Source organism: Macrotis lagotis, chromosome 7 (genome assembly GCF_037893015.1).
Source record: "Macrotis lagotis isolate mMagLag1 chromosome 7, bilby.v1.9.chrom.fasta, whole genome shotgun sequence".
Lineage (NCBI taxonomy): Eukaryota > Metazoa > Chordata > Mammalia > Peramelemorphia > Peramelidae > Macrotis > Macrotis lagotis.
In genome coordinates, this window is record NC_133664.1 from 57,536,390 (window position 1) to 57,560,324 (window position 23,935).

At 34.3% G+C, this 23,935-nt stretch overlaps 1 protein-coding gene across 1 annotated transcript in view; it reads left to right on the forward strand.

Moving 5' to 3' along the window:
• Positions 1-23,935, forward strand: part of MALRD1 (MAM and LDL receptor class A domain containing 1) — an 879,021-nt gene that overhangs the window by 110,692 nt on the left and 744,394 nt on the right. Inside the window, exons 11-12 of the mRNA XM_074195229.1 lie at positions 10,544-10,636; positions 13,677-13,884. Of these exons, the coding sequence (XP_074051330.1) occupies positions 10,544-10,636; positions 13,677-13,884 (301 nt within the window). The remainder of the gene's footprint in view (positions 1-10,543; positions 10,637-13,676; positions 13,885-23,935) is intronic.

A 23,935-nucleotide genomic window follows, 5' to 3' on the forward strand; every position in this document is an offset into this window, starting at 1 on the left:
TAGGAATAGGTGCTCTAGTTTGTCAGAAGCTTTTTCTGTGTCTATTGAGATAAATCACATTATTTCTGTTATTTCTGTCATTGATACAGTCAATTATGCTAATAGTTTTCCTGGTATTGGACAAATTCTGTATTCCTGATATAAATCCCACCTGATAAAAGTGTATGATTATAGTGATGGAATTCTATAAATTCTTTGCTAAAATTTTAATTTTATTATTATATTAAAGTTTTGCAATAATATTTATTAGGCAAATTATATTTTTTGTTCTCTGAATTCATTCTTTCTGGTTTAGGTATCATCCCCATATTTGTATCATAAAAAAGAATTTGATAGGTCTTTTTCTTTGTCTATTTTTTCCAAATAATTTATATAGTATTGTAATTGTTCTTTAAATGTTTGGTAGAATTACCTTTTGAATCTAGCTTGTTCAGTTTATTTTTCCCCTAAGATCAGATTGTTAGAGTATGCTATTTGCTTTTCTGTTAATCTGAACAATTTTTGTTCTTGTAAATATTAATTTTATTTAGATCATCTGATTTATTGGCTTATAACTGGGCAAAATAGTTCCTAACAGTTGTTTAATTACCCTGTCATTTGTGAATTCCACTTTTTTCATTTTTGATTGGAAATTTGGTTTTCTTCTTTCATTTTAAAAACATCAAATTAACCAAAGCTTATATAACGTTGTTTTATTAATGAAACCAGATGCTAGTTTATTCAGTTTTCTTATGTTCAAATTTTATTAATCTCACCTTGGTTTTCAGGATTTATGATTTGATCCTCAACTGAAGATTTGTAATTTGTTCCTTTTCTAGGTTTTTTAGTTATATACCCAATTCACTGACCAGTTCTTTCTCTATTTCACTTCTATAAAATCTAGAGATAAAAATTTCTCCCTAAATACTGCTTTGTATGCATCTGATAAATTTTGGTGTATTGTCCCCTTGTCATTTGCTTTAATTGAATTATTCATTGTTTCTATGATTTGTTCTTTAACCCATTGATTCTTTGATATTAGATTATTTAGTTCCAATTAATTGTTAATCTATCTACTTCCATTCATTTAATAATTTTTATGGAATCATGATATGAAAAGTATATATTTAATATTTCTGTCTTTTTACATTTGATTTTGAGCTTTTTAATCCCCTCATACACGGTAAGTTTTTGGGTAAATGCTATAAAATGATGGAAAAAAGTATATTTTTTGTTCTCCCCATTCAGTTTTCTCCAGAGATCTATCTTTTTTTTATAATTCTATTCACTTCCTTGACTTTTTTTCTTGTTTATTTTATGGCTAGATTTATCTAGTTCTGAGAGGGAAAAATTGAGGTTCTTCTACTAGCATAGTTTTTCCATTTCTTCCTGTAATTTAACTTTTCCTTTAAGAAGGTAGGTACTATACCACTTGGTGCATATGTATTTAGAATTGATATAATTGCATTGACTATGGTACCTTTTAGCAAGATATAATTTCCTTCCATATCTCTTTTAATAAGATATCTCATATCTGGACCAGAAATGAACAAAGAGGGCAAGCTCATACACAGGATTCACATTCTTTTATAGCCAGCCTAGATCTGTAATAATTCCAAATCAACAACATCAGATCATTCTTGAAAATTAAGGGAAAACCTCTTAATCTTTATCCAGTTCTTTCCAATTGGCAGCTATCCACATCATCACCCCAAACAGATGGCACCTTTGTTCACTGTGTGAAGCAAAATTCAGTGGGTCTTGGAAACTTCTTTATTGACCCACTAGGTTAGTAATTCCTCTAGCACTGAAAAATACTGGCACAGACATCTGTTTATGTTTGTGGGTGAATTTCAGGTCAGATCTCTTGTCAAATATGTTTATTTCCCAAGCAAGTCTTTGACATTTTAATGTTCACTGTGTTTCCTGTAAGGAAGAAACTAGAGAATGAGAAGAGTGCTAGATTAAATATAAAGTAGATTTTTAATGTCATCGTGTCTTTTCTTTTTGTAAGCATCTTGCTGAAAACTGTTTCTCCCTTATAAATTCACTTAAAGAAATGGAATTAAGCTTTCAGTCAGTAATAAAATAGAAACAATGTCCTAATAATGGTACAGGAAAATTATGAAGCAAGCAAATACCCAGAAATATGCAGAGTGGAATCAATGGATTTTTAAGTGACATCTGTAAAATAATTCTTAAAGCAGAAGAAAAAGTCTAAGGAAGGTATAAAAAGAGCCTGTTGTTGGGGGTTGATGATCAAACTTAATAGACTTGTTCATTTCATTAGTACAATAATCAGGGACAATTTTATGGTATCTGTGATGAAGAATACCATCTCTATCCAAAAAGAGAATCATGGAGATTAACAAAGACCAAATACTGTTACCTTCCATTAAAATAAAAGTTGTATTATATATTACATAATTTTGCTATCTCTTATATTTTATTTTTTTCTTAAGGATGTGTTTTTTCTTGCAACACATTAAGTTTTGATCAATGTATAGCATGGAAACAATGTAAAGACTATCAGACTGCCTTCTGTGGCAGTGGGGGGGGAGTGAGATTGAGGGAAAATTGTAAAATTCAAAAAAAAAATTAAAAAAGAACCTGTTTCATGATTTACAAAAATTAACATTTTATTAAATGTTGCCCAAGGCAAGAGACTGTGGTAATGATTGAAATACAATGTTAAAAGTGAAGAATTCTCATGCCCAAGAAACTTAATTTCCATCCAGAAAAGTTAAACATGCATATCAGTAGATATGGTACAAGGGAAACTGTATGGAGGAGGTAGAGTCTGAACTGGTCCTTGAAAGAAGATAAATTTTTTTGAAGGGTGGTAATGAGAAGAGAGTGTGTTACAGGACTGGAAAACAAATAGGGTCAATGGCCTAGAGTTAGGAAATGAACTCTCAAGATTGGGTAGTAGCTCATAGTACAGTTTTGATGGAATGTAGTTTGTGAAGAGGACAGGGACTGACATTGTTATTTCATTGAGATAGACTTTCTGGTATAGAGAACCCCTAGACAGGGAAGTATTCTCTACAAATGCAGATAGCTCTTTAGAGTTTTAGAAAGTTGATTCTCTGATTGATTAAATTACTGATCTAAGATCATTCCATTAATATGTCAGAGATATGACTTGAATCCAGATTTTCCTAGCTTTGAATCTGGTCACTCTTATACTGAAAAGGAACATTTCTCAATAATACTGAAAGAGAATCTGTGAACCAGATTGTAGAAGGCATCAAGCTTGTTTTGATAGCTTTGTGAAGGATGAATTAGGGGGCAATGGGAAAAGAATATTAGGCCATTTCAGTAGTACTGGTGAGAGAACTGAAGATATAAACTATATGGTTAGAAGATGAGATGAGATGGATATTATGATGCATGTATAATCCATAAAATTTAGTAATTGATAACTTGAGGGGAGGAAGGGAGGGAGAGAGAGGGGGGGAGGGAGGGAGAGAGAGAGGGAGGGAGGGAGGAAGAGAGAGAGAGAGAGAGAGAGAGAGAGAGAGAGAGAGAGAGAGAGAGAGAGAGAGAGAGAGAATGAATGAGAATATTGAGGATCATCCTGAGGTTATACATGGGGGCCAGGCAAGACTAGTTTTCCAGGAAGAAAGGAAGTTTGGAGGAATAGCGGGCTTGAAAAATAGAAGGTAATGAGATTTAGATTCGATGTGCTGATTCAACTAGGAAATCCTTGCCAAAAAGTGTCTCAGGAAAGGCATTAGGGATGGGATGTTTAGATCTGGGAGTCATCCCTATAGAAAAATGAAGAGATGATACTTGGAAGATGATGAGAAGTACAAGATATTAGATATAGAAAGAGGAAAAAAAAAGACTCCGAGAATTCTCATTCTTTGGGGAAGGCATCAAGGAAGGAGATATTTAATAATCCAGCAAAGGAGATCGAGAAGGATCAAAAATATTCCCATCCTCTTGCCAACATTTTATGTCTGGATTCTTGAGAAAAGGCATAGACATCAGAAGGAGAGTAAAGCCATTGGAGCAAGATTATCTGCAGTGACCCAAGCTTCTCTGATCATAAGAATGCGAAAAAATATTGAAAAAATGAAATTGAGAATGAAGGTATAAATTAAATGGAAGGTAGGAAACTTTCACTCTGGGGGTGTGTGTAATAATCCTAAATCACTGGTGTTAGGGAAACAGGAATTATAAATTTGGGAACCAATATAAATTCATTTTAGTTAAATAATATTTGTTGAGTGATCACTATGTAAAGTTTTATTCTAAGTCCTAAATGGAGAGCAAAAAATCCATTTCAAGTGATGCTCTAGATTTTATTAGTCACAAAACTCCTTTTGCTTTCCTAGAACGAGACTGATAGAATTATTTTAAGTCCAAGGAAAATATTCCCCTAAAAATTTTCCTATTCTTGTCTTTCTTTTTTCTGTCTCTTTTTTGTTCTCAGTCTGACCTCCTCATTTTCTCTAAGGACAAGAACTTCTGCTAAATTTGTATAAAACTTATCGAGTAAAGGGTAGTCATTGAGTAAATAATCATTTTCCCTCAGTATAAAAGTAAAGGTAACTTTTATTACTGTAAATTCCAAATGTTTAAATGTTAAAACTAGACATTGCTAGTGAAGAAATAAAAATCAATCATTAAAAATTATTGAACACCCAAAATTTATGTAGGGGAAGAGTTGATCATTCACAGGTCATCATTTAACTGTTTAATTAATACTAGGTCATCTCTTAGAAAACAAAGACAAGTTTCATCAAACATAGGTTTAAAGAATCATTAGGTTAAAGAATCAGCATGTGCTTTAGAAAAGAAATAACCATTATCTAGGGAAATGTATATTAATTTCTACCTTAGAAGATTTTGGAATATTTTCTTTGAAAATATTTTTATTCACATTTTAATTTTCTTACCAATAGTTCATTTTCAGTTGACTTCTCATTGTTTTATTTTTAAAAAAATATTTTGATTGAGAAAAGTATTTTTAGAAATATTATGATGAACATGATACAGCATGTGCCCTTTAAAACTAGAAGGGAGATGATACCAGTTTTATCAATGAAGGAAGGGAGACTCACTCTTTGGGCACTGTTGGAACTTGAAGTATTGCTTCCCTACTCCAAATGGCACTGACCTCCCATCATATCCAATTTTATTTTATTTTATTTTATTTTTAATTTATTTAAGACAATGGGGTTAAGTGACTTTCCCAGGGTCACACAGCTAGGCAATTATTAAGCATCTGAGGTCGGATTTGAACTCAGGTCTTCCTGATTCCAGGGCCGGTGTTGTATCCACTTGTGCCACTTAGCTGCCCCCATATCCAATTTTATGCTGAACATGGGGGTGAATGCTTAAGAATCCCCAGAATTAGGAAGATAGTTTGCTGAAGGGGAAAATGCAACCTAGATTATAATGGCATTACAGACAAACTAATCTAGTTCTGGTTCTTAGTTACATACCATTTTGACTCTGAATCTCAGTGTTAGAAATCATTTAATAAGCTATTCCTTGTACAAGAATCCTCCCTAAAATACACCAAAGAAACAGTCAGCCATATCTGTTTCAAGTCCTCAAGGGAAGTCAATCTCTTTGCGCAACTTTAGTCCCCCTAGCCAGATCATAATCTAAAGTTTGCTCCTTCCTCTACCTTGATGCTATAGCTAGCTATTGTAGGAACAGTGACCTGTCTCTAACTCTTCCCCTACATAAATTTTGGGTGTTCAATATTTTTTAATGATTGATTTTTATTTCTTCACTAGAAATGTCTGGTTTTTAACATTTAAGCATTTGGAATTTACAGTAATAAAATTTTATCTTTACTTTTATACTGAGGGAAAATGGTTATTTACTCAATTATTACCCTTTACTCAATAGGTTTTATACAAATTGAGTGGAATTTCTTGTCCTTAGAGAAAATGAGGAGGTCAGACTGAGAACAAAAAAAGAGAAAGAAAAAAGAAAAGCAGAAATAGGAACATTTTTAGGGGAATATTTTCCTTGGAGTTAAAAATAATTCTATCAGTCTCATTCTAGGAAAGCAAAAGTTTTTGTGACTAATAAAAAACTGGAGCATCACTTGAAATGGATTTTTTCAAAGGAAGGTATTCAATTTTTCTGTGCCACCCATTGAGGCTACATAGATACGTGTCTGAGAGCAAAGCACAGAAATAGCATAAAAGCCCATTTCTTTTTTTGTTGTTGTTGTAGGGAAGAAAGGCGATTTTTATTTTATGATTTGTGTCATCAGTACAGAAGAGAATGCAAAAGGAAATCTAGAACTCATTTATAACAAGCCATTAAGTTTGGGACATGAATAGCCATTTCAGTTTGGACAGGGTTTGGATAAATTTGAGGGGAAAATGTAAATGCTCTCACTCCTCTTCAATTGGAGCTTGGGGAGTCCATTAGTCTTTGTGTAAAAAGGACCCCATTTGCTTTAAATTACTCCCAGAAAATGGTAATCGGGGAAACTGATGAATGCTCCTTGCCACAACAGTCCAACAGAAAGCATCTGTGGTTAGTGCTGTTGAGGTCTTCGATGCTGAATAATAGTTGAGGAGAAAATAATAGAAAGGGAAATGATTGTCTCCCCTAACCCTAACTCCAAACTACCCTGGCATAGTATAGCTAAATAGAATAAATATCAGCTGCTATAAATTGGGAAATATAAGGCTGTCCCTCAGATCTAATTCTCTGAAAATTTTATTAGCTAACTTTTGTAAACACACACACACACACACACAGACAAACACACAAAGGAAGTGAGACTTTAGCTTAGTCTTGAAGGAATGTAATGAAGTCAGGAGGCACAGATTAGGGAGAATATTCTGAGCAATCAATTAGCATGCCCTTTTCAAAAGAAAATTTAGAATTGACTTGTTAACTATTCTGAGACTAAGGTAGAAATATGGAGAAAGGGAAAAGATAAGTTGGCCCCAATTAGCTCAGATGGGAAATAGAGTCTGGACTAGGGTTTTATAAATATAGTGGGCTAGATGAATACATACATACATACACACACACACACACACACAGATATATATATATATATATATATGAAAACAGCTCAGAACCAGCAAAAGAATCCTGAGATTGAATGAATTGATTATTCCAAGATTTGGGTCTTGATTTCTGGGAGGTCTAATCTATTTCAGGAGGGTAGAAGTGAGACAATAGCAGAAAAAAATTTTAAAATATTGAGAATCAAATGGGGGGACAGTTAGGTAGATAGAGCACTGGTCCTGGAATCAGGAAGACCTGAGTTCAAATCCAACTTCAGACACTTAATAATTGCCTAGCTGTGTGACCTTGGGCAAGTCACTTAACCCCATTGCTTTAAATAAATTTAAAAAAAATAAAAAAAAGAAATAAATGGGTTTAGAGCTAGCTGGGGAAATATTGGACAATAACAGAAAAGTTTCAAAAATATAAAGAATCAAATGGGTCTCAAGGTAACTAAATACAGAGCTTTAGGTAATTTTATATTCATTGGCCAATCAAGATAGTTCATCAGTCTCTTGCTGATTATTTTTGTTAAGAGGTAGCATGCTTCAAATTACAGTGATGCCTCAGATCCTGCTTCCACCTTTGCTTTGCTTTGTGGTTGTAGGAAGTGAATGAGCTTCTCAGTGACTCAAAAGTCCTCCTAGGGCTAATCTGTAGTGTATGCATTTTTCCCTATGCATAAAATTCCATCTCTTGGACAGAACTCTTTCACTGGGTTGCACTCTTTCCTCACTATTGTGTCAGTGATTCTCTAGAGAAGGTGTTTAATAAATACTTGTGAATTAGATGATCTGAGATGAGTCACTGGAGATCCAAAGAGATTAATGGGTAAAGTCAAGTTGTCAGAAAAATGAAGAACCCCTATTCAGAGATCTGCCCACAAAATGAACTTTTTCCTCTATACTAGTGGTTTCTTTTAATCTAGCCTACTTTTTTTTGTGAAGTGGCACAATAGATAGATGGTGATCCCTGGGACTTGGGTCAGAAAGAGCTGGTTTCAGATATACCCAAAGACACTGTGCAAGGCATTAAACCTTTGTTTGTGTTAGTTTCTTCAACTATAAAAAATGAGTAATGGGGGTAGCTAGGTGGCGCTGTGGATAAGGCACTGGCCTTGGAGTCAGGAGTACCTGGGTTCAAATCTGGTCTCAGACACTTAATAATTACCTAGCTGTGTGGCCTTGGGCAAGCCACTTAACCCCATTTGCCTTGCAAATGCCTAAAAAATGAGTAATGGTAGCACCCATCTTGTAGTTATGATGAAATTAAATAATTTTAATCTATTTAGTACCCAGGACTGGTACATTATAGCTGTATAATAGCTACAAATTTCCTTCTTTTCTTCTTGAATGGATCAGAATCTGCATGAAAATATATGTAGGATATTTTCTAATATATTTAGAATTTGAAATTCAGGGTAAAGATCAGAGAGCAAAGGAGTGAGTAATGAATAGGTATGGGGAACTCTTTGGGAAGAATGAAATGAAACAAAGTTAAAGCATTGTTAGGAAAGGTTACAAGTTCCTGAGAAAAATGAGTATCATATAGAATTTAACTTGGACCTAAATGACCTGTTCAAATATAATTTCTTTGTTCATAATAAAAGTAGAAATAGAGGGAATCCCAGAGCTCAGGCTGAGTGATTTTGATGTCATTGAATTCTTTGTCATCGTCCTGGTGAATGATGGGAAATGATCATATAAAGAGGAAGCATCTTTGAACATCAGAATCCGACTCCTCACAGGAGGTGTAATACATGGGCAAGTCAAATTCAGTGACATTATCATAGAGATGATTAAGAGGGAAATGTGCTTATCTTCCTGAATACCAAGTCATTTTTGATATAATGGTTGAAAACATGGAACTAGAGTGAACATTTTGAACTTGGCGCTTCATAAACAGTAATCTTGGTCTATATTCTAGAACCAATGTTATCAAGCATTTATGCAGTACCTACTATTTGTATGCCAGACTCTGTGCTGGGTGCTGGGGATAGGATTAGAATACAATTCATTTTTTCTCCTAGAAAAATCACCATTCTTGCAGATACATGTGTCTTGGGACCCAAAGAACTTTGACACAGAAGAGGGAATGGAGATGTAAAAAATTACATATCATGACATCTCAAGGTGCTGAATGAGCTATGTCCCAGAAGTTCTTTGAGAAATTCATTGGAAACTCCAAAGGCCATTTCCTCTAGAAAGTATATTATGAATATTGGTTAGTTTCACAGGATCAGTTTATAAAATTTAATTTTTACCCATATCATATCTGGAATAAGTTTAGAATTGAAACTTCTCTGGAGCTAAGGGGCTTTATTTGATGACACTGATATTGAGTGGTGTTTCTTCCCAGGTCTATACCAGGCTTCCTTCTTTCATTGATTCTACTTCCCCTCTTGTGAACTCTACTGGCTCAGACCTCTGTGGTAATCCCATCTCTCTATTCTATTTTCCTTGGAGTCTACTTCCCACAAAGAATCTGGGTGCAATGGGACCTTTCCTCCCTTCAACTGATGTAAGAGCACCAGTATTTGAACTGGAGAGTGAGTGGGAGATGTACAGGGTAAGAGAGAGGGTGAAGGAAGGGGAGAGAGAAAGAGAAAGAGAAAGAGACAGAGAGAGAGAGAGAGAGAGAGAGAGAGAGAGAGAGAGAGAGAGAGAGAGAGAGAGAGAGAGAGAGAGAGAGAGAGAGAGAGAATATGAATCACTTACACCTAACTAACTACTAATGTAGACCAATTCTTTGGGGAAAAAATTCTTTCCAAATTCCAACTGGGAGTGAACGGTGCAAGAACCCACATTGTCCCATTCATGGCTTTGACTGAGAAGGTATGGGGATACTCCTGCTAAAGTTCTGAAAACTTTAAATTTCCCCTGAAGAAAAGAAGGTACCATACTATTTTGTTTAAGAAAAGAAATCTCTCTATACTTACATTTGACAGCTATTAACATTCCATTAATTACTCCTGGAGTGGTTTTTAAGTTAGTGTCAGTTTTGTCGAACTATTTTTATTTATTTATTTTTTACAAGGAATGGCTACCTGGGTAGAGAAACAGAGGAGAATAGATAGCTTTGAAATGAGGGGACATATATTATATTATATATATATATATACATACAAAAGCCTATATATACATGCATATGATTATGTACATACACATGCATGTATACATGTGTATATCTATAGCTACATCTATATCTTTCTCTCTCTATATATACATCTATATCTATCATTTATCTATCCATCTATCCATCATGTATCTTTATCTATCTATCTATCTATCTATCTATCTATCTATCTATCTATTTATCTGTCTATCTATCTACTTCTATAATTGTGAGTACAATTGTGTGAACTTGGAACTAGTCACTTAATCTCCATGGGTCTCAGTTTCCTAAAGTTAAGGGATGAATCATATAGTCATCAAGATCTCTTCTATCTTTAAGTCTATAAACATTAATAAAAATTTAAAAGAAAAAAAAAGATGAGAATGAGATTAGTAACAGAAGGGAAGCATTTGAAGAAATAACATAAAGATATGTTTTCTGCAATCCACAGGAAAAAGAAATACTATGGATAAGTAATACTTCAACTGTGGGTGACTGGGTGAAAAGAGAAGTGTCTGTACCGGAGACTATAACAACATTTAAGGTACTAAAGGGGAAATGATCAATATTTATTTATTTTAGAAAAGTTTCATATTCATTTTTTATTTCATAGCATGTAATCCATTTTCTCATATCTCAAAATTGGAAATGTATTCTTAAAAACTTGGATGCTTCTGGCACCACCTAGATCAACATGATGTAATTAGTATAATGCTGAAGGTGACCTGGCAGGATGCATGGAATGTTAGACTTGAAATTAGGAATAACTGGGATTCATTTCTACCACAGACATTAGATTTGTAACCATGGGCAAATCACTTAACCTCTTTATATTAGAGTTAGTTATCTGAACTGGTGAAAATGGTGAAAATACAGCCAAAATCATAGTTTCTTATCAGGATAGAGGAATCAGAACATATCTGGCACTATGCTCATGGTTTTTATTTGTCCCTTGCCTTAGTCAGAGACCATTGGTTGCTACATGAAGCTTTTAGGCAGGCAGAGAGGTACCTGGCTATTTTGACTTCACTTTTGTATTGGATATGACAGGGTCAAACATGTATTCATTTTTACATATGTCCATGGCCAGCTATGTAAACCTAGGATATACTTGAATTGTTGTTACTTTTAAAGAATTGATGGGAACCTACTGAGATTTTATATTCAGTAGGGACCAAGCTGATTAACATGACTCCTCTGTAATGGGCTGGCTCTTTTGTTTGCAAATACTCAATCTGGAGTGAATTAAAACAGGAACAGGTATGGGCTATGTCTATTTATATGGCAAATAATTATAAAGTTATGGGGAAGATTCTTGCACTGGCTGATCCTACCAGCCTTGTTCCTTTGTCCTCCAGACTCTGAGTTCTGCATTCCTAAATAAGATGCAGAAGAGAAGAAAAGGGAGAAAATATAGAGAAGACAGCAATTTTGCTCTTTTCATTCCACGTGCTATGTAGGCTATCTTTCCTGAGCCACATCAATTTTATAACAAATGCAGAAAAGTTCAGTTTTTCTCTTGGCCTGTTATACTCACCTTTCCATATACATACATTTTTTATTTTTGTTTCCTACTGACAGCTAGTTTTTAACACACCCTGCCCAAGGCATAACTGGTGCATTGGTTTTGCTGTATTTAACTGAAGAAGATAATTTCAAGGATTATTCAGATTCAAGTTTAAAGCTAAAAACAGAGGTTGAAGAGATACTGTTGCTTGGTATAGTTTCTCATACACAATAAATATTTAACTAATGCTTTTTGCCTTGACTTTTTAGTAGTGTTGTTTTGTTTTCCAAATCTCTTCATGGTCTTATGCACTTAGTCTAACTAATGAAGAAGTAGGATGATTTCTATGATCTGAATCTGACATCACTTCAAAGTTTTAAAATCTAGACTTTTTTTTTCACCAAACATTTGATGCCTTTTTTCTGTGGTAGTCCAAAGGTACAGTAGAAATTTTGCATTATTATCAAGTAACAAGATTATCAAGTAACAAGATTCTAAGTTAAATTCTAATTTCTTTAAGGATTTATTCTAAAACATTAGACTTCTGATTGAGAATGATATGGTAGGTACAGTCATAGCTTTAGAGTCAGGATGGCCTGGGCTCAAGCTCTGCCTCTTATTCTTTTTTACTTGTGAGGTCATAAGAAAAATATATAATCTCTTTGAATCTGTTTTATCATGCTTAAATTGAGGAATAATAATGCCATTTGTAGCTGCCTCACAGAGTTATTTGCAGCAGCTTAAATGAGTTAATCTACAACACACTGGGCAAGTCTTGAAGCATTAAATGACTATAAACTATTGCTTATTTTGTTCTTATATAAAATTTGGTTTAGTTTTTCCTTTCTAGGCCTAAGTATTGTTACTAATAATTCATTTTAGATAATTTATAAAGATGTATATATCTCTATATTTCTACATATCTAGATGTTTCTCAATATTTTGCTATATATGTATATCTATCTCTATATACATACTATATATATATATGTATATGTGTTTGTGTTTCAATAGATGACAGACACACAGATAGATAGATAGAAAGATAGGATAATAGAGAACAGTTACATTGATCTCCATAATAATGCTTGGAGGAAGGTAGTATTATAACCATTCTCCCATTCTCTCCCCCACCATGTTAATTCAGAAGTATATATATAAATTCAATTGATCTTATACATCCTGTTAAGAAATAGAAAAATCAAAGTTCTAATAACTTTATCGCTTGATCTCTCTTTTAAAAGTGTTAAGAAAACACAATTGTTTGTGACTAAGATAATTTCCTAAATAGAGAGAATGACATAAAGGGTTACCATGAGACTTTTGGACTATTGATTTGGCTATGTTCCATTTGATATGGTTAAGAAATATTCCCTTCATTTAGGTGAAACAGACTGAGTTCAGATTTGAGATTTCCGTAGCATGGTCTGATTTCATTGGGGACAGAAATGGCCCCAGATTGACCCTGTGAGTAGGAAAGAAGATGATGAAAACACAAATCAGTCATTTAGTCAACAAGTATGTCTTTCAGTTCAATTTACTCTTTGTAGATCCAACATCTTTTTTCTATGTTGTAACTAACTAACACTGGGGAAGAGAAGGGAATAAACATTATATGGAAACTATTATGGATCAGAAATTGTGTTAATTACTTTGCTAATATTAACACTTTTGATTCTACAGATTTTGAATGGGAGGTACTGTTATGCACCCCATTTTATAGTGAAGGAACCTGAGGAGTAACTTGTCAGGTCACAAAAGGTAGTAAGTGTCTGAGGCTGGATTTGAACTTGTTTTCTTGAGTCCATACTTTGGGCTGTATGCATTGGGCTACCTTGGCACCATGAGGATATAAATACAGAGAATGAAATAATTCTTATTTGGAATTGAATTCCAAAGTCTTAAATTATAATGGAGAAAATAAATGCATTTAAAATGAATAGAGTATAAAAATAAAGTGAATGCCCATCTGGCATTATTTTTTATTACTCAGAGGCTTTATTAACACTACTCATTCTAAAAGGGTTTTTTGAGTAATTTTATGATTATTAAAATGTTTAAACCTCTATTTCTCTAGTTTGTTTTTGAAGGGACAATACAAAGTGAGGCAGGTTTTATTGGCCTGGATAGCCTCAAGGTCTGTGACTGTGAAGAAACACAAACACAATGTCCTTGCCGTGCAGAGGAATTCTCTTGTGCCAGTGGTCAGTGCATTTCCTATGAGTCAGTATGTGATCACCAGCAGGACTGCTCTGACCGTAGTGATGAAGATCCCTCAGCATGCTGTGAGTGAATTAAGACTTGTCTTTGTGTTATTCATCTATTGTCAATCTGTTCTAATTGGGGGCCTGGCTTTATCTGTTAAAGAAAAAGTCTGATTAAAGGAAGGCAATCTTTACTCTTGTTAAACTCATCTATGTTTCTTCTGCTATTTGTTCAGTCTTCTTAGGGGCTCACTAGGGTTACTTGCTTATTTGTCCGAAGTAAGGGTTACATTCATTTTTACTCCTTAGCAATTAAGAAAGGAGGAACAGGGAGAAATGGATGAAGAATCAACCTTGAGATCAAAAAGACCCAGAGAAGCAAAGACTCAGGTGAATGTGTTAAGTGTATTTAATTATTTGAAGAATTAACATGTGGTGAAGGAATTAGGCTTTTTCTTTTTTTGGCCATAGGAAGCAAAATTATGACATGGGGAGAAGTAAGCACATTTAGGCTTGATGTAGAAACACATGTCCAAGAATGGACTGCCTCAGAGAGCAGATAAAATTTGTTATGTATGTTAGAGAAGATTGGTCAAGATGACAACTGAGTTCCTTTTTAGCTCTCAAAATGATGTCATGTCATGGTTCTAATAGCAGCTTCAGACAAGTCAATGACCTGCAGCATGACTTGTCCACTCTTTAAGAACCTAAGGTAGAGATGAGTTGCCTATTTGCAACAATGGGATGGAGTTTCTCTCATTGATTGTTAAGGAGAAGAGGGTTCTGGAGGATGGCAAATTTTCTTTACCTTCAAGAATATGCAATATAGGGTTCTATCTCCATTTCCAATCAAGTTGGAAGTTAGAAACTAGGACTACTTTATCTCAAGATCAAATACCCACAGAAACCCACCCATTGGCTCTTATTTATCACCAGCAGGGGGCACCTACAGAGGTAGCATGGGGGTATTGAAGAATGCTGAAAATCTCATTTCAAATCATATATCTAACTTTTACTTGCTGTATGACCTGGGGCGATTCACCAGACTCTTAAGTTCCTTAAATAATTTCCTGCAATGATTTAATTCCTCAGTTATTGAAGTGTTGGAATCTACCTGGTAGAATTTCTACACAGAAAGTTTTCCATGTTGATGGAATTATAACCCCTTTCATGTATTCATGTATTCATGTGTATGCTTGGCATTGCCATGAATTGGTTTCTAGAGGTCAGAGAAACCAGCATTCTTGAACTTTAATTAAGTTTCTTTTGTTTTGGTAATAACTAATGAGGGAGGACTCTTTTTATTGAAAAATATTTTATAGAATATTTATTGGAATATTAATCGAAAGATATTGAAAGCACTGTTATTTCATTGGTTTATAACTCCCATTGTGGAAACTCCTTCCACCATTGATTTGTGACTCCCATTGTGGAAACTCCTTTCACCAACTGCAGTTCATCTATATCTTAAAGTCTCAGAGACTCAGAGAGTTTACAAATGTTGTTCATCCTCATTCAATTAGTCAAGGCCACAGCAGAATTTGAAAACAGGTTTTCCAGACTTCTACTTCAACATTGCTGGTTTTCTCTTACTTGTAAGAAAATATAATTTAAGGCATCTATGATGGGGGTATATTATGCAATGTAAGAATTTGTCTCAAATCACTAAGATGTTTGTGACTTCTTACAACACAAATATTTTGCATAAATGAATTCTGTGTTTCTCAGGGACAGTGGTTTTCATTTAACAGTTGACATTTATTTTGCTGAAGTGGCTTTAACTTAGTGAGATATCTTGTTGAACAAGAGATAAATATTGCAACAAGATAAATGCCAACATTTTAATGAAAATTCCTGTGTACAAGAATGCATTTGATGATGGGGCCACACACACACACACACACACACACACACACACACACACACACAAACACACAGAGGCAAAGATAGAGAGAGAAGCAGAGAAAGACAGACAGATAGATAGTGAGAGAGACAGAGAGAGACAAAGACAGAGACAGAGACAGAGAGAAATAGAGACAGATATACACACACACAGACAGAGAGACAGAGACTGTGTCAGAGTCAGAGAGAGACAAGAAGGAGAGACAGAGACAGTGATGCACAGAGAGAGAGAGAGAGAGAGATACTGAAAGAGAGTGACAGATAGTCAGAGAGACAGAGACCAAAAAGGAGAGACATACTGAGACATAAAACAGGAGGAGAGAACCCCATAAATGGTCTTCTTGTCAAGAAAATAAGTACATTTTAGTTCCTCCAATGACTGAGTTACTTTGTTTTAAACTCTTTAATACAGAAAAAGTATAGTAGAAGTTACTTATGAGATGAGATTCTTATGCCAGGTATTATTTGTGCAAGTGATAGGATTCTATCTGGGTCTCACCATTTGGTGACATCTCTCAGGCACATTAATCTTTCTGGCAGTCTCCATCCTTCTTAGCAGCAGGCATCAAAGACCTTAGCATCTCTTCACTTTTCAATTAAGCATTTTGACGCACTTTTGTGTTCCTGTAATTTAAAGAATTCTTTCGACTTTTCTTTTCCGGATCAAAATTCCTTCCTGGTACACTGGTACATGTCTTACATTCTAATGTTGGACAAAATCCCAGTTTCTTCTTTCAATAAGGTTTCTCCTGATACTCTCCTGGAATGTCTCTGGTACAGTATCTCCCAATGCTCTGCTGGCATTTCTCCAGCACAGATGAATGCAGAAGCAGCCAACTGCAGCAGATAGTATTATTTTCTAGGATTTAAAATTTTCTATACAATGTGATTCTCTTTGACCAAAAAGAAAACAATCTCTTCTCTTAATTGGTGCCAAATTGATATAGTAGATGCAAAATAAAATGTCATGGTCATTATAAAAGCTGTATCAATTATTTACATATTTTATTCTAACACTGAGTATTTCATGTCACTAATTATGCATTTATTATTCCCCTGGGAACATGTTATCCTTCACATGCAATGGAAAGGCAAAAATATAAAGTAGTAATACACTTTAAAACTTCTAAAATATAGTTGCAAGTATTAGAATTTGCAGTTTACAAATTTTTCACAAAAATAATTCATCAATCATGTGATTAAAACTTAAAGCACCCCCTTTCTTGTATGTTAATCTCTAGGTTGCTATATCTCTTTTGTGTGGTCTGAATAGTGTTTAAAAAGCCTTCACTATTTGGAGGCTTCTGTCATTGTTAGATCATAAATATCATCATCAACCAGTTCTTCTAATTAAACAAGATCAACCACAGATATTGCTATATACATATGTATATTGTGAACTTCTGAGACAATGCCTGCACATATGTATATATGATATATATTTACATATCTGTTCTTTTATATACATTTGTATATGTGTATACATAGACTCATTTCTAAACATAATATTTGTCTATAGACACTCACACAAACACACCCACACAAACACACACATGAGTATTCCAACTGTGTTCAAGAAACCATGGTAGGTTCTAGAAACATAAAAGCAATAATTTAAAAAGCTGTGCCCCTGAGAAAGTAGGGAGATAAATACATGTGCATAAGAGGTAGCATGGCTTCTTTCCTCTTTCTCCAGAGAAAAACCTTTGCAGGTGAATGATTCAAAAATTTTCTCACTTTTAAACATTAAATATTGATCAAGGAGGCAAGTACTGGGCCATGTGCAATGTATTAGAGATACAAACAAAATGAAATAATATGTTAAATAATGTAAAAATAGTAACTTTTAAACTGGCATTTTTTTCAGAATGGATTTGATGAGTGCAGTTATAAACACCTCAGTTTCCAGAGAATATGTAATCCCTAACCACAATTATTCATAGTTCACTTTAGTATGCAACTTGCATTGAGCAAAAGGGAAAAAAAGCCGCCAAGGAATCAAAATGGATATAACAAAGTCTATGTTCTGCTCCTAGGAAGCCACAAAGGGCCTCATCAAGAAACTTTTTTATCATCATTTGAAACAGCTCTACCAAGCTTGGTTGGCTCATTTCATGGTCTAAAGTATTTTAAAAGCAGTAAATTTGGAAGGTCATTTTCAGAATCATTAGAGTTAATTCACTGACTACCAGGAACAGCAAGAAGTGGTCATTGGTAACAACAAAGTAAAAAAGAGACAGAAAATCTATTAAAAAGATAACACAAAAAATGAAACAATCTGAGAACATTTAGTGTAGGGTCAAACAACTTATACTTCTCCATGATTCTAGATTACAACAGTATATTGTATCTCAGTTAAATAATTGACCTTGGGTCAACAAAAAGTGAATTTTTTAGTAGTATATTCTCTTTTTTAAGAAGATGCAAATCTGGAGGAGTAGTTCTACCCTGGGAGGGACAGCTCCCCTCCCCCCAACCTCTGTTCTACACTACCAGTCCTGTTTCTAGTCTAGTTCTCACAGTTATCATTTGGACAAGTAACTCATGTGGAGAAGAGGTCAGGTGCCAAGCCGTCACTATCCATAGAGGAGGCAATCCAGTCATGTTGAAGCAAGAAGGAAGACACAGGGGAAATGTCAAACAATCATCATCACTTTGGTATTAACCAAGGAATAGAGTTCAGTGGAGTAGGTTAGATTCACAAGATGCAGTTGTAAATGACGGTAGTAATCTGCTATTTGATAAATCCAATTGCTCTAGCTTCTGGGATAAGAACTCACTATCTAACAAAAAACTACTGGAAAAACTAGAAAATGCTATAGTCAGACCAATATCTCATACTCTATGCAAAGATAAAGTCAAAAATGGGTACATGATTTAGACCTAAAAGATGATTCATGAACCATGTAGAAGAGCAAGGAAGGGAAATTTATGTCCAAAAAGTCTTAGAGAACACTATGAAATGCAAAATGGATAATTTCAATTACATTAATTTGAAAAGTCTATGAATAAGGAAAACCAATACAACCAAGATTAGAAGGAAAGCAGAAAATCGGGAAACAATTTTTATAGCCAGTATTTCTGATAAAGGCCTCATTTCTAAAATATATTGAGAACTGAGTGAAATTTATAAGAATATAAATCATTCTCGAATTGATAAATGGTCAGAGGATATGAATTGGCAGTTTTCAGATGAAGAAATTAGAGCAATCTCTAGTCATATAAAAATACTCCAGTCTAATTATTAGAGAAATGCAAATTAAAATTGCTCTGAGATATACCTATGAGATTGGATACTATGACAGAGGTAGGGAGAAAACTTACAAAAATGAATGTGGAAAATTATCTCTACATATAATTGGAAAACTAAATTAATAAATTAAAAATAAACTATGATTCTATATCTCTTTGGTTTTTACTATTAACTCTCTTTACACAATTTGTAATATCTAAATCTACATAGATAAGCACATTATTGAGTTCCTCTATGCACCCAAAGATATTGGACTGTAAGATATTGGATATAGTACAGATTGGAGGAAATTCAGTATGTGGCTTTATTATAATCTGATCTTGACTTTTACCACTTTTACCACTTTTGTTATCAGTTAATCCACAGGAATTTATTAATTACCTATATGCACTAATTTTTTCTTATTTGAATACTTGATCTTTTTATTTTTTTGTTGAGACAAAAAAATATACAATTCAGACTCCTCAGTTTTTAAGGGAAATAGAAACAGTACACTGGTTGGGTGAAGGGACTTGGCCAACATCACACAACTAGTTACTGACAGACTTGGATTTAAAATTTAAGTCCTTTGATTCTCAAGGCCCTGTTGTAAAATAGAAATAAGTGCTTTTCTATTTTTATTTGGTTAATTGAAAACCTTGTATGTGAGTCTCAGTTTGGTAGTGTGAGCTATATGTGAGTCAGAAGGGTCCTGGATTTGATGCATCCTAATCACTAGTTCTTGGCCAAGGCCTTAACTTCTCTCTAACCCAGTTTTCTGTAAAATATTTGTTATTTAGCTCATTTAATAGTAGAACTTTGTTAACTAGTGTTGTGATACTCCAATACAAATGGAGGCCAATAAAACTAAACATAAGAGTCCCTTCAGGTCACAGATTGACCTAGTTTTTAAAATGTAATGTCATCTAATTTTAATGCATTTCTATTCATTTTCTTTAATATCTCCCAACTAATTGTAATCTGGTATGGGCCACATTAGGAATATTTGGGGCCCCATGTTTGACGTGAATAGAATGGGAACAAAAAGAGTTTTGGAAATATAAGCTACCAGGGAGAAGACCAATATAAAAGTATAGCTGCTCTTTTTTTGTGGTAAAGAACTGGAAATTGAGGGGATACCCATTAATTGGGGATTAGATGAGCAAAATGTAGTATATGATTGTGATGGAATATTATACATGTTATAGGAAATAATGAGCAGGATGTTCTCAGGAAAGCCTGGAAAGATTTACAGGACAGATCCAAAGTGAAATGTTCTGTGAACAAAGTCACAGCAGTAGTGTAAGATGAACTTCTGGGAGTGACTTAATTATTCCCAGCAATAAAATTTTGAAGGACTTATGATGAAACAGGCTATCTATCCCTAGAGAAAGAACTGATGATGTTCTGAATACAGATTGAAGCATACTTTTTTTAACTTTTATTTTTTCTTGATTTATTTCTTTAGGTCTATATTTTCCTTTACAGTATGACTATTAAGGGCATTTTTGTATGACTACACATTTATAACCTATATAGAATTGCTTGTCTTCTCATGGGGGGGGTGGACAGGGAGGGAGGTAGATAATTTAGAACTCAAATTTTTTTTTAGTTTTTTTGCAAGACAATGGGGTTAAGTGACTTGCCCAAGGCCACACAGTTAGGTAATTATTAAGTATCTGAGGTCAGATTTGAACTCAGGTACTCCTGACTCCAGGGCCAGTCCTCTATCCATTGTGTCACCTTGCCACCCCTTCAAAGTTTTTAAAAATAAAGGTTAAAAATTGTTTTTGTATGTAACTGGGGGAAAATAAAATCCCAAGTCTGGATAAAAAAAGTGTTCTATCATCATTTTTTTTTATTGTACAGTATCGTTGAGTGCCTTGTCTTGAAAAAAATTCCTGCATAGAATCAAGATTTTCATATTAAAATATAGGCTTCTTGGCAGCTAGGTGGCACAGTGGATAGAGCACCAGCCTTAGAATCAGGAGTACCTGAGTTCAAATCTAAGCTCAGACACTTAATAATTACCTGGCTGTGGGGCCTTGGGCAAGCCACTTAACCCCATTGCCTTGCAAAAAAATATATAGACTTCTTAAGGACAAAGGATATTCCTTTTCCTTGGTTTGGCAAATCATTAAGTACTTGACGAGTGTAAAATAAATGTTAACCAAAAATATTAACAATTCATTTCTAGTGCTAATTAGCCAATATCTATTTCTTCCTGTCTTCCCTTTCTTATGCCATAGAGAAATTCTTCATTGCTGAATCTAAAGCTTCAAAAATACCTTAATATTTGAGATTGGAGATGATTTATTTCATCTATAAAAAAGTGAGGTTCATTTTATTCTGCACATACAAAACTGGTTCACTAGATGGGGGAAAGGATGGTTATTATAGTCCCAAAATATTTCTCATCAAACTGATGAATCTGCAGTATACATTTTCTCAAATCATCAGTGCTGTCATGTACCATACTCTGATTATGGGAGTGTTTCCCATAATCACAAACACTCAAGTAAAAATATTCAAAGGGACTTGATAATGAAGTCAATATCCTGTTGGACAGGAATAGAATATTCTTCAGGTTTTATTAATGTTTTAGCACCCAAAACTATCATAGGAGATTAGACAGCATAGTTGCCAGAATCAATTTGACTCTCAAGACTTTCTTCAAACTTGATCAAACTTTGATCGCTATACCTTAACTTCCTGAATTATGTAGGGGATAGGAATTAATGGAAGATACTTAACTCAACTGATTAAGCTTGACTTATAATTTATAGCCCAGTCATGTTCTGGAATATTTATGATCAACTAACATCTTAAGCTTATGAATGCTTAAATTGTCTTGGGGAAAGCAGACTTCTGGACAGACAATTAATTGCACTATGGTAACCTGTTTTTACATCATTGGATGCTGATGGATTTCAAACATTAACTTTCTCAAGGACCTTAATGTTTACTTTTTTTTGAAAAGTAAAATGATTGACCTATGCAATGGTATAAAATGTAAATAATGAGAGATTTTTTTCTATAATAAATACAAGTTATAATAATGCAATGTTCTGATTTTGGTATGTGTGCATTTTGTATGTAAACATATGTATACACATGCATGGTCTCTGCATATGTGGAGCATAGATAGAGACCTTTAAATGTCCCATTGCCTTCCTAGGTTATATAGTTAATAAGTGGCAATAGGAATTTGGACTCAGGTCCTTTGAGTTCAAATCTAATGATATCTCTACTGCATCACACTGTCAGGAAAAATAATTTTTATTTCTTCCCTTTTCCTACCATTACTTAGTGATGGGAGATTAGTCATTGCAGGGTGGATGCTAACAAAAGTGGTCAGAAACAAATTTTCCTAGACATAGGCTAATTCCCATTTAGCAAGTTTTTCTTTCCTATAGGAGTGGGTATGCTGGGGAAGGAGGTAGCTTAGGTAGCAGAAGTGTGCTTAATTCTGGACCAACTTAATTCTGAGTTCAGAGAAATAGTCTCTTCAAAGAGCTGTGTTGAAGCCAACACTACACTTGAGGTTCTGCACATTTTTCAAATTCCTAAAGGACTACAGAATCAGAATTTTTCTCCTACTGAATTATGTGTGTATATTTGCAGAGAATAAGGACTTTGTGGAGGTAGAAAATGTTAGAGCATCTTCCAAAGGACTAGTTACAGAGTTTCAGGCAACTGTCTAGGTGACCCTTGTCCGATAGCTAACAAGCTCTATGCCTATCACCGCATATTTTGTTCAGGCAAGGGGTCATCTTTTTTCCAATGCAAACATTTTTGCTGTTGACAGTTTGTCAACTCTTCTCTGTATCCAGGGATGACAAAAGAGGCATCCTGGAAAGGAGGAGATTGCTATTGAAGAGTGCTATCAGATTATATTGCGTGGGCATATCAGGACTGAGTCTTATCCTTTGTAAAGCCCTTCTGATTGATATAGAAAAACCGAGTCACTCAATTTGTTGCCTTGGAAATTTGTTTAGTGGACAAAATATATTTATGCATCAGTTAAGAGAATCAAAACATACCATTTGGGCATTTTCATCTTGTCTTATCAGATGACTGCCTAAGTAAGCATTGCAGCACCTAGAGGTCCAAGTATTTAATTAGCATACAGATAGATTTAACAGTATTGTCGTTTGCATATTCCACTTTAATGTGTTAACACTTGACATGTAACTAATGAGCTATCAGATCAAAAGCCTAGGCATTCCTATTTAGATAAATGTGAAAATTCCATAATGACCAAGATCTAGTTAGTTTTGCAATGTGCTGGTATGTAAATGAGGGATGTGATTTTTTTTTTTTTTATGGAAAATTCATTGTAGGTTCAATTTAGTGGTAATGGTGTCTTTCTGAACTTCAAACCTTTCATTTGCATCGTATCATTTCCTGAGAGCTAGTTCTGTATTTGGGCAACCCCAAAGAGTTGCAGCTTCCTATCATAAAAAACCTGAATGTTGATCAAACATTTGCATAAAGTTTCATGTTTTATTTTACCAATTCATCCTCACCACAATCATTGGAAATAGAATGATAATGTCATAATTATCTTACAGATGAGGATATTGTAAAAGAAAGAAGCCTTAATATAGCTTTTCCAAGGTCACAAATAAAGTCATCAGTATGTCTAAGCTTGGGCAGAACTTTAACAAACTGGAAGATGTGTTATGGGAAAAGAAAAGAATCTAGTAAATAATTGGGATAGTAGTATCAATGCTTTTCTTTCTTTTCTCTCTTCTGCTAGACCTCCCTCTTCCTAGCCCACATTCTTCCTCTCTAGTTTTTCTCTTCCTTTTCTCTTCCTTGATGCTTTCAATATTTTGTGCTCCAGTAATTTCCTGATGGTCTTCCCATTGTTGCTCCTTTCTCACAAACATTTCATTGTAAGAAATAAAAGTAGTTAAGAAAAGTGGATGTAGGGGCGCCTAGGTGGCTCAGTGGATAAAAGCACCAGCCTTGGAGTCAGGAGTACCTGGGTTC